The sequence below is a fragment of a genome, unplaced genomic scaffold (genome assembly GCF_019419815.1).
Source record: "Pyrus x bretschneideri cultivar Hongxiangsu unplaced genomic scaffold, Pyrus_bretschneideri_v1 Contig7, whole genome shotgun sequence".
NCBI classification, from domain to species: domain Eukaryota; kingdom Viridiplantae; phylum Streptophyta; class Magnoliopsida; order Rosales; family Rosaceae; genus Pyrus; species Pyrus x bretschneideri.
Window position 1 is genome coordinate 1,984,053 of NW_025999809.1, and position 15,316 is coordinate 1,999,368.

The 15,316-nt window shown below is 34.6% G+C and overlaps 1 protein-coding gene across 1 annotated transcript; it reads left to right on the forward strand.

Moving 5' to 3' along the window:
• Window positions 1-485: 485 nt before the first annotated feature.
• Window positions 486-2,237, forward strand: LOC103933582 (expansin-like A2). The gene is made up of 5 exons (XM_009343275.3): window positions 486-647; window positions 783-892; window positions 1,104-1,282; window positions 1,585-1,717; window positions 1,816-2,237. Exons 1-5 carry the CDS (start codon window positions 533-535, stop codon window positions 2,059-2,061), a joined length of 783 nt encoding a protein of 260 aa, XP_009341550.2. The 5' UTR covers window positions 486-532; the 3' UTR covers window positions 2,062-2,237.
• The last annotated feature ends 13,079 nt before the right edge of the window (window positions 2,238-15,316 follow it).

Sequence of the window (15,316 nt, forward strand, 5' to 3'; positions counted from 1 at the left end):
ATATATTATTTTAGAATTAATATTTATTAGTATTTTATACCATAATATCCTTTTCTTCCCATTTTCAAAAATATATGAGATCGAATATGGAGAATGGAAATAATTACGAGAATTGTCCTAAAAGTTCAAAAAGTTCGTCCCCCCCACAAAACTATAGGGTTCCACCATGTGGCCCACTGAGTTGACACATAAGTGCATAGGTAGATCAATTCTCATGTTTACATACAACAAACAAAGACCAAAAAGAGTCGGTGCAATTTCCCTGTGTCCTGCATTTCAGCAATTGCTCGTCTCTTTCCTTGTTATCCTAGCCCTTCCCACTGCATCTCAGAATCCCAAATCAAATCCCAAATAAGAAAATTATAAAATAAAAAAAAAAGTCCATGGTTTTGTTTAGCACATGCTGACCTGTCCTCCATAGTCCTGCACTCGCCCTTTCTCTCTAATCTCTGTCTCTCCCTATAAATTCCATGGCTTTCTCTTCCTTTTCTCATAACCTTCTGAATTCTGATCAGAAATTTCAAAAACCAAAATGTCTTTGTTTATTTGCTTCCTCCTCTTCTTCCTAGTCTCCTCTGCAACTGCTTGTGATCGCTGTGTGAAGCAATCCAAGGCATCCTTTTTCTCTACATCCGCTGCACTTTCATGTAAGATCATGATCAATCATTAACCTCTCTTCTAATCTCTCTACCCTTTGTTTAAATTCAAATTTTGATTAAAACCCGGTTAATGATTTTGTGAATTAAGAAATGGGTTAAGTTTGTTTTGTGGATTTGATGCAGCTGGGGCTTGTGGGTATGGCTCCTTGGCCATGGGATTTAGCGGTGGACACCTTGCAGCTGGTGTGCCTTCCCTTTTCAAAGGTGGAGCTGGTTGTGGTGCATGCTTTCAGGTACCAAATAAACTTTAGTCAACTTTCTTATTTTACATCAGGCGTAATAGTCTAAACTACTCTATCATGCGAAATGAAAATTTGAAACTAGAGTGCAAGAGGTGTCGAACGCGCATTGTTTTAGCCAACTCGCCTAACCAACGTCTGTTAATTTCTTGTTTAGGTGATTCAATTTCTATCTGCATTTTAATGATTTGGATTTTGTTGGCAGATGAGATGCAAGAACACAACTCTTTGCACAAAACAAGGGACTATAGTAACTTTGACTGATCTCAATCAAAGTAACCATACAGATTTTGTTCTGAGTAGCAGAGCTTTTGCGGCCATGGCTCAAAAGGGTTTGGACCAACACATTTTGAGACGTGGCATTCTGGATGTGGAGTATAAGAGGTAACCATATCCCAAAAGATTTAATCAGAAACTTCGTTAGTTGATCAAAATTGGAGGCCAAAATTAGAATAAAAAACTAGATCAAATTGGCTTTTCCAGAAATTCATAAAGGTTTTGATCAACCGACCCCATTAAAAAAAAAAAAAAATTGTGTTGTGTACCAACATTTAAATAATAGGCCCTCCCAGACAAAAAATCCAGGCACATTTATGCTAGTATTATGCTAGTAACGGTAAAAAAATGTACCCAAAATTAAAAGTATTTTATTATTTTACTGAAATTTTGTCCATCTCTTGTAACAGGGTGCCATGTGAATACAAGAACCAAAATTTATCTTTACGTGTGGAAGAATCAAGCCAGAAGCCACATTACTTAGCAGTAAAAATTTTGTACCAAGGTGGTCAGACAGAAATTGTAGCCATGGATGTTGCTCAGGTTAGCCAAAAATTTCACGTATTACAGCATTGCAATTCCACATTGTATTTATATTATCTAACCGTACTTGTTAACATTGTGTGTGTGTCTTTCTTTAGGTTGGATCTTCAAATTGGAGTTTCCTAAGTCGAAACAACGGGGCAATTTGGGACACGAGTAGGGTTCCGGCGGGGGCGCTACAGTTCCGGTTCGTGGTGACGTCTGGGTATGATGGGAAGACGGTTTGGGCACCGAATGTTCTTCCGGTTAATTGGAAGCCTGGGATGATATATGACACAAAGGTTCAGATCGCTGACATTGCGCAAGAGGGGTGCCCTCACTGTGATGATGGGAGCTGGATATGAGCTTAAAGGATGTTTGTCACTAGTTCACTAAATACACATACAGTTCAGTATACACCAAAAGTTAGCTTTATTTGTCTACTTTTTTTTTTTTACTAGAACTATTAACTTATGAGATGTAAATTTCATGTTGCCTTCAATAACATTTTATTTGGGCTGTTTTGCCAATTACCACCGAACTTTATGGCCATTTCAATTTTTTTTTTTTTATGGTTATTTAAAATTTAAAAAAAAAATAACGCAGGAAAGCCTAAAGAGAGAGGCAGCCCAAAACAACAAAATAAAAGTACAACCCATAAGAGAAAATACAATGGATATATCCAAAAAAAGAATACAGCCCACAACAGCTTCCAAACAAAAACTCCTAGACATGGAAAAGAAAAATTGTAGCTTCCACCAAATTAATCGCACCACCATCACAAAACCGCCTCCCAAGAAAAAAAAGCGCTAACAAACCAAATGCGAATGAAAAACGAAGGTGGACAAGCCACTCGCGCAAATAGCCTCCACCAAATTGTATACTAGTTGCAGTTCAAAAGCCACCAAACACCGGAGTGCATAGTCGAAAGAGATTTGTAGATGAGACATCCTATGAGTCGGGTAGCATAGGTTGATGGTTGCAGCTTAGCTTAGTGAAGGGGAACAACGTATGAAGAGGATAGATGCATAATATATTGAGGCAAAAGCTCAAAATAAAATCACTTAAGTTCATCTCCAACGGAAAAGGCTAAAAGTCTATATGCTAAAAAATGGTCTGTTTTGATAAAAAAAACCAACCCCTGATGGAGAGTTGGGCCAAAAGTTTGTGGAACCCACCAAGCCAAATGTTGGCTAAAAAGCTATCAGATTGGCTAATTCCAGCATAGTAGGATTCTCTCATCTCGTAATTTCTCTTCCCTTTCCTCATCTCCTATTTAAACTATTACGATTAAGTTACGTCAACATCTTGTTTTGAATTTTTTATATATATAGAGAAAAAGACAAAAAAAGGAAGTGTGAGAGGAAGGGAGGGAAGGAGATGAAAATATGATGAAAGAGAATTCTACTCCAATTCCAACCACCCGCTCAACTCGTTTCTTGGAGCCCATTTGCCAGCCTTTAATACAAATTCAAATCCAATGGTTGGATTTGAAAGGATCCAACAACAGGGAGAGAAACACCGGTGCGCTAACATCAACATGCAACATAGTTGGCATTGTCATCTAACCGTTGGATTTTTTTTTTTTTAGACAGAATTAAAAAAGAAATTTTAAAATTTCTATTTTTTCCCTATAATACCTATGGCATTTCTAAACCCTATCTAACCTCATTTCATTCCAATTTTTTACATTTTATTCATCTCAAACACTCTTTTCATACACACCCCTCTCTAACCTCTTCCAATCTTCAAGACTTATAGGGTAACCTTATTTTAATATGATAGTTTAATTCAATTAACCAATAAAGTTAAAAAAAAAAAAAAAAAAAACTTAAAATGAATGAATTATTAAGGGGTATGTTTAGCTCATTCGGATGGAAATTGTATACAAATATACTGACGTTGTTTATTTAAAAAATTTCTCATAATGCTATAATTTTGGATTGAACTATGTTTAGCCCCTTCAGTTAGATATGATCTAAAAATAATGGGGTCCCAACCAAGGAAAGGGTGGCCCGCTATGGCTTTTCCAAAGAAATATTGGAGCTAGTATGGGATGATAGTTGCTGTTATCTTGCAAAGTGTAAGACAACTTCGTTTTCTTAATATCACCTAGCCAAACTCCAATTACCAGAACCACCCCCACCCCCAAGAAACAAAAAAACCCCCAATTTGTGAATTTGAGTAGCACGAGACATGCCTAAAACAGTCAAAGTTGAAAACGAAACAGACATGGAAGCTCTGTAATGAGAGTTCTAAGTTATGGATGGATGGGTGGGAGCCGAAAGTTGAGGTTAGGTACGGAAATATCCTCTCTCAAGATCTTTTTGGTGAGGATCTTGGAGATCCGTAAATCATGTCCGTTCATCGTACATCGTACATCATACGATCAATTTTTGTCAAACATTGTTTGTATTTAATTTTAAATAAAAATATTTAAAATATTTTTTTACGATTAACAAATATGATTCACGAATCATCGAGATCCTCACAAAGAGGATCCGGTTTCCGGAAGGACAATTGTAACCTATAGTTATCTTATATTTAAAAGAAAACTTCATTTTAATCCTTGGCAAAGATGACTATTAGATTAAAACCATGAGTAAGATCAAAATCTAATTTTAGTCCCTAGATACATTAATAACCTCATTTATTAATTAAATTTTGATTTTTTTTGGTTATTTCTCTTTTTTCTTTCTACTTTTTAATGTATTAATTTTATTTCATTATAATTTTCATTTTCATTTCATTTATTGTAATATATTTTTTTGTAAACAATTAGATAAATTAATTTTTGTTATACAATATATTTCAATGGACTTTGTCTTCTTCATTTATAACACACCCCGACCGAAATCGAGACATGCCGGTCGACACCTGAAGGTGATGTAACCAAAAGGAAGGTGATGTAAAATATGGATAAATTTAAACCAAAGTTAGACTTTATTTATGCTAATAAAGTGAGTGCGCAGTAGTGGAAAGAACCCATAAAACATAAGTAGTCAAAGCATAGATGATAGTACAACGTAAGTAGAACAGTCAAATCTAGTTAAAGTACTTATTACACAACCGAAAATAAGCTCCTACATTTATTTGGGAGAACATCAGAATCGCCAAAGTTCCCTCGTATGCCACATAGGATTTAGCTAACTAAGTCTTGGAGGAGCAAAAAATAGAAGGTGAGAGTGGACAAAAACAAAGGTTTAAGAAACACATTTATTTTCTGAAACTAACCCCTCGCTGTAAAACATGTATAGTTTTTAGAAAATCATACTACATATAAGTATGAAATCATAGGTAATTCAACAATAATTCAAGAAACACACAAATCGTAATATATCAACCGTGGCATAAGGAAATCAAGTGCTCATCAATCTGTGCTAACACACGAGTTCATGCAGGGAAATTTTGACATGAACATGGCTGGTTGTAATCATAATATACGCTCTAGTACTACAATCACGTGAAGAATGGCGCTAGACGCATCACATACGAGTCCTAGTTGCCTATTATGACCTAGGACAGGACTGACACCTACAATGGATCCAAAGTGAGCATGTGGTGCGATGTGAACATACACGTGAAGCCTGGCCCTGGCCCAAGGCGAGTACTACACCAGTGTGAGCATGCATGATGAGCATATAAAATGTATATGAACATGTCATGACAATTTATAAATCTCAACAATATAATAGCACTTTTAAAATGAAATAAAACATGGCATGATAGGCATACTATTAATCCAAAAGCATTTGTGGCAACTATAAAACTTTATATATAATATATATAAAAACAAATACCCACTCACTGATATGTAGTCGGGTCATAGCCTCCTAACCTTGCTTGACCTCGTATCTCCTTGGGATAATTCTCTCCTATATGTGAAACAACTATAGTAATTAATTAATTAGGACATACACAAAAAGGCTAGGAAAATCCCCTATAATTTGCTGAAACGGAGGGTTTAAATATACGAAAACATTTTACGCGATGTCACGGACCCGTACACGTCGACCATGTGCCACCACAAAGCAGCACGCGCCCTCACTCGCCTCCACGGCTAGCCAGCTTGCAACCACGCACAGGTTACACGCCAGCACGGGCTAGCAGATTCCAGGAGAATATTTCGTTAACTCTAATGGACGTACCTAACGACGTCAGTAACGGCGTGAGAATATTCCGTCAACTTTAACGAAATATACTCCTTCTTCTCAAATTTATAGATCACTGTCGCTGCTGTCTGGTTCACCGGAATCTGGAAAAGTTGGCTGGATTTTTGTAAAAACTTTAAAACTTCATATCTTCCTTATTTCTCAACCATTTTCGACGTACTTTACATGAAAATGAAGCTTGGGAAGAGAAGAACAAGTTGGTACCTTTTGAAAGTCCAAAAAGTGGACGAAAATGGACTGAAAATGCCTCGAAGTTCTCGGCCCTAATTTTAACATCCCAAAGCTGCGTGTCTACATGTTGGCTTGACTTTAAAATTAGGCTAGGGACTCTAGAGAGTTGTGTAATTGCTTCTAAACCTTCCAAAACCTTGCAACTCGAATAGAAAGTCGCCGGATAACCTACACCCGAGTCAAAGGTCCATGTTGGAAGCTCAAAACTTGGTCATTTTTTAATCGACTCGTATGGATGGACTCGTGGGGTTGAGAGGAGTACAATGGTGGTGATTTGAAGTCCTATCTATGATGTTTGATGATGGTTCTTAATTGTTGCAGAGAGAAGAGAGACACGGCATGAGGGAGAGAATGAGAAGAAGAGAGAGACAGTTTCTGATTGGACAATAGAGAAAGGGTTTCTGATTGGGTGAGAAAGGTGAGGAAAGAAAACTGATTAGTTGGTGAGATAAGGTCACGAGACCGGTTTTTAAAAGGGAAATGATTCAGATTTTGTACAATTTAAAAGTACATAAAATCTGGCTCACCTTATCAAAAATAGTGTTTCAATACTAAATAATTAGCACACATGTACACAATTTTACCAGTAGTTAATGTACTTTAACTAAGCGTAACTTCTTTACAACTCTGATTCAAGTCTAACTCGCGCTCACGCATTCGTAACAACGAGTACTATTTAATTACAATAATAGGAAAAATAAATTAAAAGCCGAATAACAACATCCACGTCAGGTTCCACTTTGACAACAAGGGCATAATCGTCATTTTACACACTTGGGAAGGAAATTACATGAAAAATTAGATACGGGTCGTCATAATTTAGGTGCATTAAATTCATTATAATACATTTCGGTGCATACATTTAGGTTGTCACATCCCAGCCCGGGCTCGACTCCACTGTAGCACGATATTGTCCACTTTGGGCCTCGACCATGCCCTCACGGTTTTGTTTCTGGGAACTCACACGAGAACTTTCCAGTGGGTCACCCATCATGGGATTACTCTCGCACGCTACTCGCTTAATTTCGGATTTCCGATGAACTCCGAAGTCAGTGAGCTCCCAAAAGGCCTCGTGCTAGGTGGAGATGGGAATATACATATAAGGCTTACAGGATCCACTTTCCTGGGCGATGTTGGATGTTACATAGGTACACACATTTAGGTATATTAATTTAATATAATACTTTTCGGTGCATATATTTTGGTACACATATTTAGGTACATTAATTTAATATAATACATTTCGGTGCATACATTTTGGTACTAACATTTAAATACATTAGTTCAATATAATACATTTTGGTACACACATTTCGCTACTAACATTTAGGTACATTAATTGAGTCTTTCAAGTTTGAAGAATGTTAAATAAAATTAATAAATTAAAATTTGTATATTAATAAATTTAAATATTTAATGGGTGATATTAATGCACATTAACTATTTCGAATTAAGGACATATTAAGAAATTATAATCAATACATTATTTAACACCATATTTATTTTAAATTTCATTCTTATTAAAGTTAAAAACCCCTATATTTAATGAGCGGTAGGTAGCAAAAAAAAAAATGATACTTATATGGCATCTTTGAATCAGTCAAATTAGGAGTCAATATGATAATTAATTTCTCAAGTTCTACATCTTTTGGTCCTTTGTCAAACTTTCATAAACCTGAATCAGGAATGTATTTGGAATAAAAAATATCAGGAATACCACATTTTTGTATTATATTTGTGTACTACATAATATAGTGAGTGATGTGTACATACAATATTAATTAGTAAATTTATCTTATTAAGTGTTGATTATGTACATCGCTTACCACATCATGTATACAAATATACTATAAAAATGTAATTTCCTTAGCATTGAATGTAGTATAAAAATGTAATTTCATTAGCATTACTTATTCAAAATAGTCTTCTTGATCATTCATGCTATAAGTAATTGCTTTTAAATGTTTCGAGTACTATGTCAAAGTCTAATAATAATAAGCGTATAATTCATCTTAATTGATTTGTGAGATTAGAATCCTCTCTTGGATTTTGCTCTTTTTTTTTTTCGTTAATAAATTCATCACTTGGAAGTTTTGTGTATAGTTGAATCTTTGGATGCACTAAGACCATCTCTAATCTTGGGTTAAAACTTAAAATTTTTAATCCAGAAAATTTAGGTTTTAACCCAAAAATAGTTTTTCTCTCTTAACCCTTAAGAGTTAAATTTCTATTCTGAGATTATTAAAGAATGAATTTAGGATAAATTTTTTTTCTTAAAGTAACTTAAAAAAAATAAAGTAATGTAGACTATCCTAATTTGAACATTTTAACCTAAAAATATTTAAATTCCGATGAATATTGAAAAATTACTAAACTGACACTATGAAACTCGTGGAACACTATGAAAGAATATGAAACGCACACATATATATATATCTATATATATATATATATATATATATATTATCACTTTAGCCGTTAGATTTAAATTTGGACCGTTTATTTATTTATTTTACTGGTGGATTCGATTATATTAGATCTTAGATCCTGGATTAATTGAATTTATAAATATAAAACAAAAAAAATACACGGGCCAACCTCACTAACCCAAAAAGGAATCCTGACCTAAATTTGCCTCAAAAATGAGTTCTAAGTTAAAACTCATATTTGCCTGAAAATTGGAACAAGTTGAGATAAATTTAAAACCTAAAATTTGAGTTTTCCTCCTATGGTTAGAATATGTCTAATACGCCAGAGGAGTTTAATTTCCAACTCTAAGTAAGCACCAACTATAACTATACTAGCATATAGTTTGTCCATTCGCCTCCAATTTTCGATCACAAATTTGTAATGGTTCATGACGGTAAAAGGCTTGATACGTAGTTGTGCAAAAGCCATCTATCTTTTCCAATTGATGTTTCTACTGTGAAAAGTTGGAGACGTAAACTGTAAACGCCACAACGACTCCATCGTTCTAATTTTCCAGCCCATCCCTCTGTCTCATTCACTAAAGGTCCCATCTTCTAGAACGTACAGAGAAGAGTTGGTTCATGTCCAGAAAAGAGTGATAATTTGACTAGAGCAACAGGAAATGGTCGAAATTCAACTATTTTTATGGGACAGCCCTCGAAGAATAAGACTTGAATCATCGTAATAAAAGGGTCCTACTCAGTTGGAATATGAAATTCAGTTTCAACTTTGACGATGTACTTTATTTCTTTGTAGTATATATTTGGGAGCCTGGCTAGTGATAGGTATGTAGCGTAGGTTGGAAATCCTCTAATGTAATATTTTAGCTTGATATGTAGCTCAAATATGTGTAAAAAGTTCTCACCCTATATTAATTAGTTGATTGCCAATCAGCATGTACTAATTAAGTACTAACATAAACTCGCAATTATGGCTGAATTAGAAAATTATCACTATACAAACGTAAAACTAATATGTTGTACTACACAAAGCTATGTGTGCCTTAAAACTTTCTTGAACTCATTTCATCAAATACCATACACTTTCGGAAGACATTGAGATCAAATTTCAAATTACTCAAGATTGATAGAAGAAAAAATCTATTGTAACTCTGTCACTCTTGGAAAATCTAGCGGGAAATAGAGAACCGAACATGCATGTGATGATCTGTAATATGTGAGTGTCTTGATTTGAAGTTTCATGGATGCAAAAAGAAAAAAAAAATAAAAAAAACTTGAATTTGAACAAACGTAAAAGCAAATCAATCTATCTAATATGTGATGTTTTCTTGTCCAAAATGCATAACATGCACCAGCAAAGCTGCAAAACCGTGTACAAGTTACACGCACACCTGCAAAAAAGCATTACCTTGTGTATGATCATTCGAGAATTTAGTGTAACTGGCACATGAAAAATTAAAGTTGATATGAAATTACCATATGCATGGCTAATGCCATCAAACATTCCTTGCGAGGCAGTGATATGATGGGCTTTGGATTGGGCACATCGAACAATAACCTCAACTAGGCAGCTGCCTGCAAGTTAATCACACACAGTACGTAAAGGGATCGATTCATGCATGGAAAGACAGGTTGAAAGAGTTGGCGGTAAGGTTGATTGTCTGGACAGCTTTTGGAGAGCTCACTTCCCAGCGTTGATAAAGTGCTTTTTGAAAAGCACACCCATTATGGACGATTTAACGGCTGAAGAAAGATGGTGGCTGATTTTGCTCTCCAATCCAATCCCACAGCCAGAACTCACCCAGCCTATGCCTCCGTAACTCTAGCTATACTCAGATGGGTATTTACACGGATTTGGATCATCTTCTAAGCTCAAGATGAGAATCCTCCTGATGAAGGAGTGTTGGCCGTTAGATGAAAATTCAACAGTTATAATTATTATAACTTTAAAAAAAAATTTTGTTTATAACTGTTGGATTTTTATCCAACTACTTACACTTTTTGATCAGAAGGATTCTCACACCTCATGAGAGGATCCAAATCCTATTTACACTACTAGTGCTTTTTGGAGTTGGATCCCTCCCTTACTTTTATTCTTTTCTTTCTTTTTTTAACCTTTTATCACTTTACAGATAAGTTAAAGTAAAATAACATGTTAATGTGATTTAATCTTAAGCATTCAAATAAAAAGAGAGGAGAAAATCTAAATCCGTGTTTTTCATACCTATTTTCTCACATCATACACAACCTATAGTGAAGTTTAATGATATTAATGGCGTATGTTGATCTAGGATAATAAGCACAAGTACTCTAGTTTGATCTAGCTATGGTTCATTAATCGGTTGAACAAAAATTCAATCATCTACTTTTCTGCTGAGATAAAAGTTTGACATATATATGTTGTTCTACTACTGTAGATCGCTTAGCAGACAAGTTTATCTAGCCGCTTGAGAAACGTAACCTAAGAAGAATCAATTCTGATGCTTATAAAGTTGTTATGTCATTTTAGAATCAAGGTAAGGTTTGATAAAATCTATTTAATTAAACACATTTTTTAGAGTTCAGTTTGGACTTGTTAATTATTTTGTTATTATTTAAAACTTTAGGTGTTCTTAGAATTTTGTCGAAGTGTGATCTTCATAATCTATTTACCTACAACTTGAGATGTGTCACATACTCAATGTACAAAATAATCAATAAATTAATTTACGTTTAAATGCGTAATTCTGATTAGTTGAGGTTATTTCTAATTACTTAAATCTGTTAGGATATGAAGGCTTAACAAAAGCTTGTGAATAAATAAACAAGAAAATGCAACAACTCAGCTATAGCCCAAAAAATGCAAAACGCCGACAAGAAGAAGAACAAGTTCCAAGTTCCCTAGGTAGCAATTGAAAACTGCAAAGAGAATAAAGGAAGCATTAAATTCAACAGAGCTAAGGAAGGTGGTACATTTGAATGATACACATGCATAGGAGGTAGGATATGGGGGAGTGGGCGAAGCTGCAGAAAAACATCATTGCGCCGCACTGCTTTGGCAAATGGCACCATCCCTTCCTTCTCGCCATCTCTTGCCCGCTGCAAAACCCATAAAATCCCCAATTTAATTAAACGCGACGTTTGGATCGAGCATTGGTGTGCAAGCATTTACAACCCTTCCTGTCGACTCGCCGTTTGATTGTGCCATTGTTCTTACCCTCTTGAACACAGCGGATTCTAGTTAATACTGCCACTGCCACTAGAAACGTAGTGAGGTACTTAACTGCGTGTTCTATTTATTGTAATTCATGCTAGCTACCATATCAATTATTGTAATTATTGTACTATGTTAGCAGAAGGTTACTTTGGCAACGGCACCTCTGTATAGTTTGCATGCCCTTTACATGCACAGTGCCACATTTAGTTGGAACGTGTCAAGAGTACGCTATCATGAATAATGTTATGGCCAGTCGTTTATTTATGGGTGAAATGATGCATTTTTATTAACATTTAGTTGGAACTTGATAGAAGTATGCTATCATGAATAATATTACAGTCAGTTGTCTGTTTAAGGTGGAATGAGGAATTTCTATTAGAGTGGGTTATAAAATATGTATTTTTGGCTTTTAGCCATAAAGGTTTCTAAGATTGCTTTTAACTTCTCATTTTTATTTTTGACATTTGAAATCGATAAAACTGGTGCCCAAGTTTGTCAATCGTCAACCATTTTGATCATTTTGTAAAAAATATTTATTAAATGAGAAAATAACATAAATGCCTTCAATTTTTTTCAAATCATTTTGGCCAATTATTTATTAAATTGCGGTATTTTTGTCATTTTGGTTCTTATTTAATATATTTTTTTTTAAAGAATGACCAAAATAATTAACAGTTGATAAACTCAGGAACCAGTTCTATCGATTTCAAATCTCAGGAACAAAAGTAAGAGTTATGTCAATCTTAGAGACCATTTTGCCTCAAGTGCATATATTTTTTGGACTATTAAGTGTGAGTTGCTCAATGATTTTGTTTTGTAATTTTTTGGTTGGATTAAGCTTATTTTTCTTAAGTGGAGCGGACTTCCTAAAAATTAGCACGAAGATTTTGTTTATTAGAAAATAATATGCACTAGATTTTAGAGTCATCCTATTCAAAGGGGAATTCCCAACTTGAGAACGGTTAAGGAAACTTTCTTAAAAGTGAGACTTTTCATGAATAATATAACACGTCATATTTTTGGTATAGTGTTTTATAATATTGATACGAAAACTAACGTTAAAATGTAAGTTAACGAAAAATCCATAAAAACTCTCATTTTTGAGAGTGTCTCTGTAAAATTTCTCCTCCTAGATGGACCCCTTAATATATGCATGTACTCCTCTCATAGTATTGACCCAATAACCGACGTCAAATTGCCGTGTGAGACTTGACTTAGAGGCGTAAACACTTGCAATTTGGTGTTTAACTATATACAATTTCATTAAAAATCTAAAACCAAAATATTAAGCGTATATGCAACTTGTTTACTCACTTGCATTATTTAATATCTATAAAGGCATCCTTTTTTGGAGGAGGGAATTCCAGAGAAGATCCGGAGGTTCTTCAAACCAAAGATTAGAAAAATTAGAAAATAAGACCAACTTGATCATTCTATGTGCCGCATAATTAGCAGTTTGACGAACACGGTGAACTCTAACAAATTCAAAACTCCGTAAACTCGACTTAATATCCTCAGTTAGCAATCCATTAGCAGAGGTTTCACAGTTAAAGCTGCCAATAGCTTAAACAACCTGAAGTGCATCACACTCCAGGATAACTTGCTGCCAGTTTCTTTGAAATGCCAGCCAAAGACCCTCACGAGCAGCTAGCTAGAATCTCAACTATTTTGGGATTAATCGGGTGCGAGATTTTCCAAACGAAACCTTCAGCATAGTACTGGCATCGTCCCGAAAAGCAACATCGATTCCCCCAGATCATGTATTCGCACAAAAGGCTCCATCAACATTTATTTAAAGGTATCTTATCTTCAACGAAAGACGTCAAATGTCTTAAAATGTGGAATTTGCAATTTTTGCTAGCCGAAGAACTCTTAATAGAGAGATGTAAAATAAACACCTTGGCTGAAAACTATAAATAAAAATCTAAATATACATATTTTTTTTACATCTTTTGATGTCTCTCACTGCAATGGAACTCTGAGCCACACCCTCTGAAAGCACAAAATAAGCTGTAAAAATAATTTTTGCATCTCAAATTTCTATCTCTGACTATAAATTTAATATTAAGTGGAATATGATGTAAAACAATGTGAACTAAGTGCGTGCAATTCTTTTAATAGGTGGCTAGTTACCAATTATCTTATCCATAATGATTTAAATAGTGATGTTAACTGTCATGCAAAAAATTTAATTACGTATAACACTTGGACTTCCAAAAAAACGTGCAATAGCTTGCTTTCTAACCTCGTATGAAATTTCGACTTCTGGTTCGAAACACAGCTGGTGAAAAAGGTAGGCTGCTGTATGGTTCTTTTTACTTATGGGAGTGGAAATGGTTATTTAACTACGACTTTGTTAATTAACAATATGTTTACCCTAAAATTAACAAGTCTACATGACGTGCAAGTTGAATAACTAATGAGTTAATTATGTCTTTCTAGTGAATGCCGGTGTGCCAACTCACCACTGAACTCAATTGGTGAGTAGAATAGATGTGGTAGCATTTACAACTTTTGACAATGAAAGCCAAATAACTAAAACTAGACTTCACACATATTCTCTATATTTGACAAAGTTTCAACCAACCAATGATATTTACAAAAGAAACAATAGAACTATTAAAAGGGGTATCAAAAAATAGTCTCTATATATCCCTCTTTTGCATACTTGCATTTCGAAAAAAGATGATTTTGATCTTCCTCTTCCACTCCACAACAACGACATCTAATATCAACATTTTTGATAAATTTTCTTACTCGTTTCCTAGTTTGAAGTCTGTCTTTAATTAATAACCAACTAAACTTTTTAACTTTCAGGGGTAAAGTTAGGCCATCTCCAACCGAATGAGGGTCAGAAAGCTCCTTTTAGTCTAATAGCCCTTCAAGAAATTAATATGTTAATGAACAGTGTCAGGCCATATTTTTTACCATCTCTAACCGAGGAGCAAAAGGTCACAAGTCAAACATAGCCATGTGACAAAAAAAAACCATCTCTAACAGATGGGGCTAAAGGGTCATAAGCAAAACATAATTTATTATGTTAATTGAATTAATATGGTTACTTAAATTAAACTATCTCAATAAATTTTTGAGACGGAATCTCAGTAATTTTACGTCTCGGATTTTGAGTGCCACATGTTGATATGTGTCCAACTTTGTTGATTTCTTGTCAATATGGAATCTCAATAATTTTACGTCTCAGATTTCGAATGCTACATGTCTATATATGAGTAGCTTTCCAGATTTTTTGTCGATAAGGAATCTCAATAATTTTATGTCTCAAATTTCGAGAGCCATGTGTCGATATGTGAGTAACTCTCTAGATTTCTTGTCGATATGTAATCTCAATAATTTTTGGGATAGGATTTCGAGTGCCATGTGTCAAGATGTAATTGGTTGTGGGAATTTTAGATAGGATTTTTATCTGCGTGACACTTCTTATCTTCAGATTTCAATGTCCATGAATAGGGTGGATATTGGGCTATAATTCACACACTTTCAGCTTTGCCCTCTCTTTCAATTCAAGTTTGCAATGGATTACAACTTCAAATTCCAACTGGGGGTCCTTATCTAATTTCAAATTGGAAGAAAA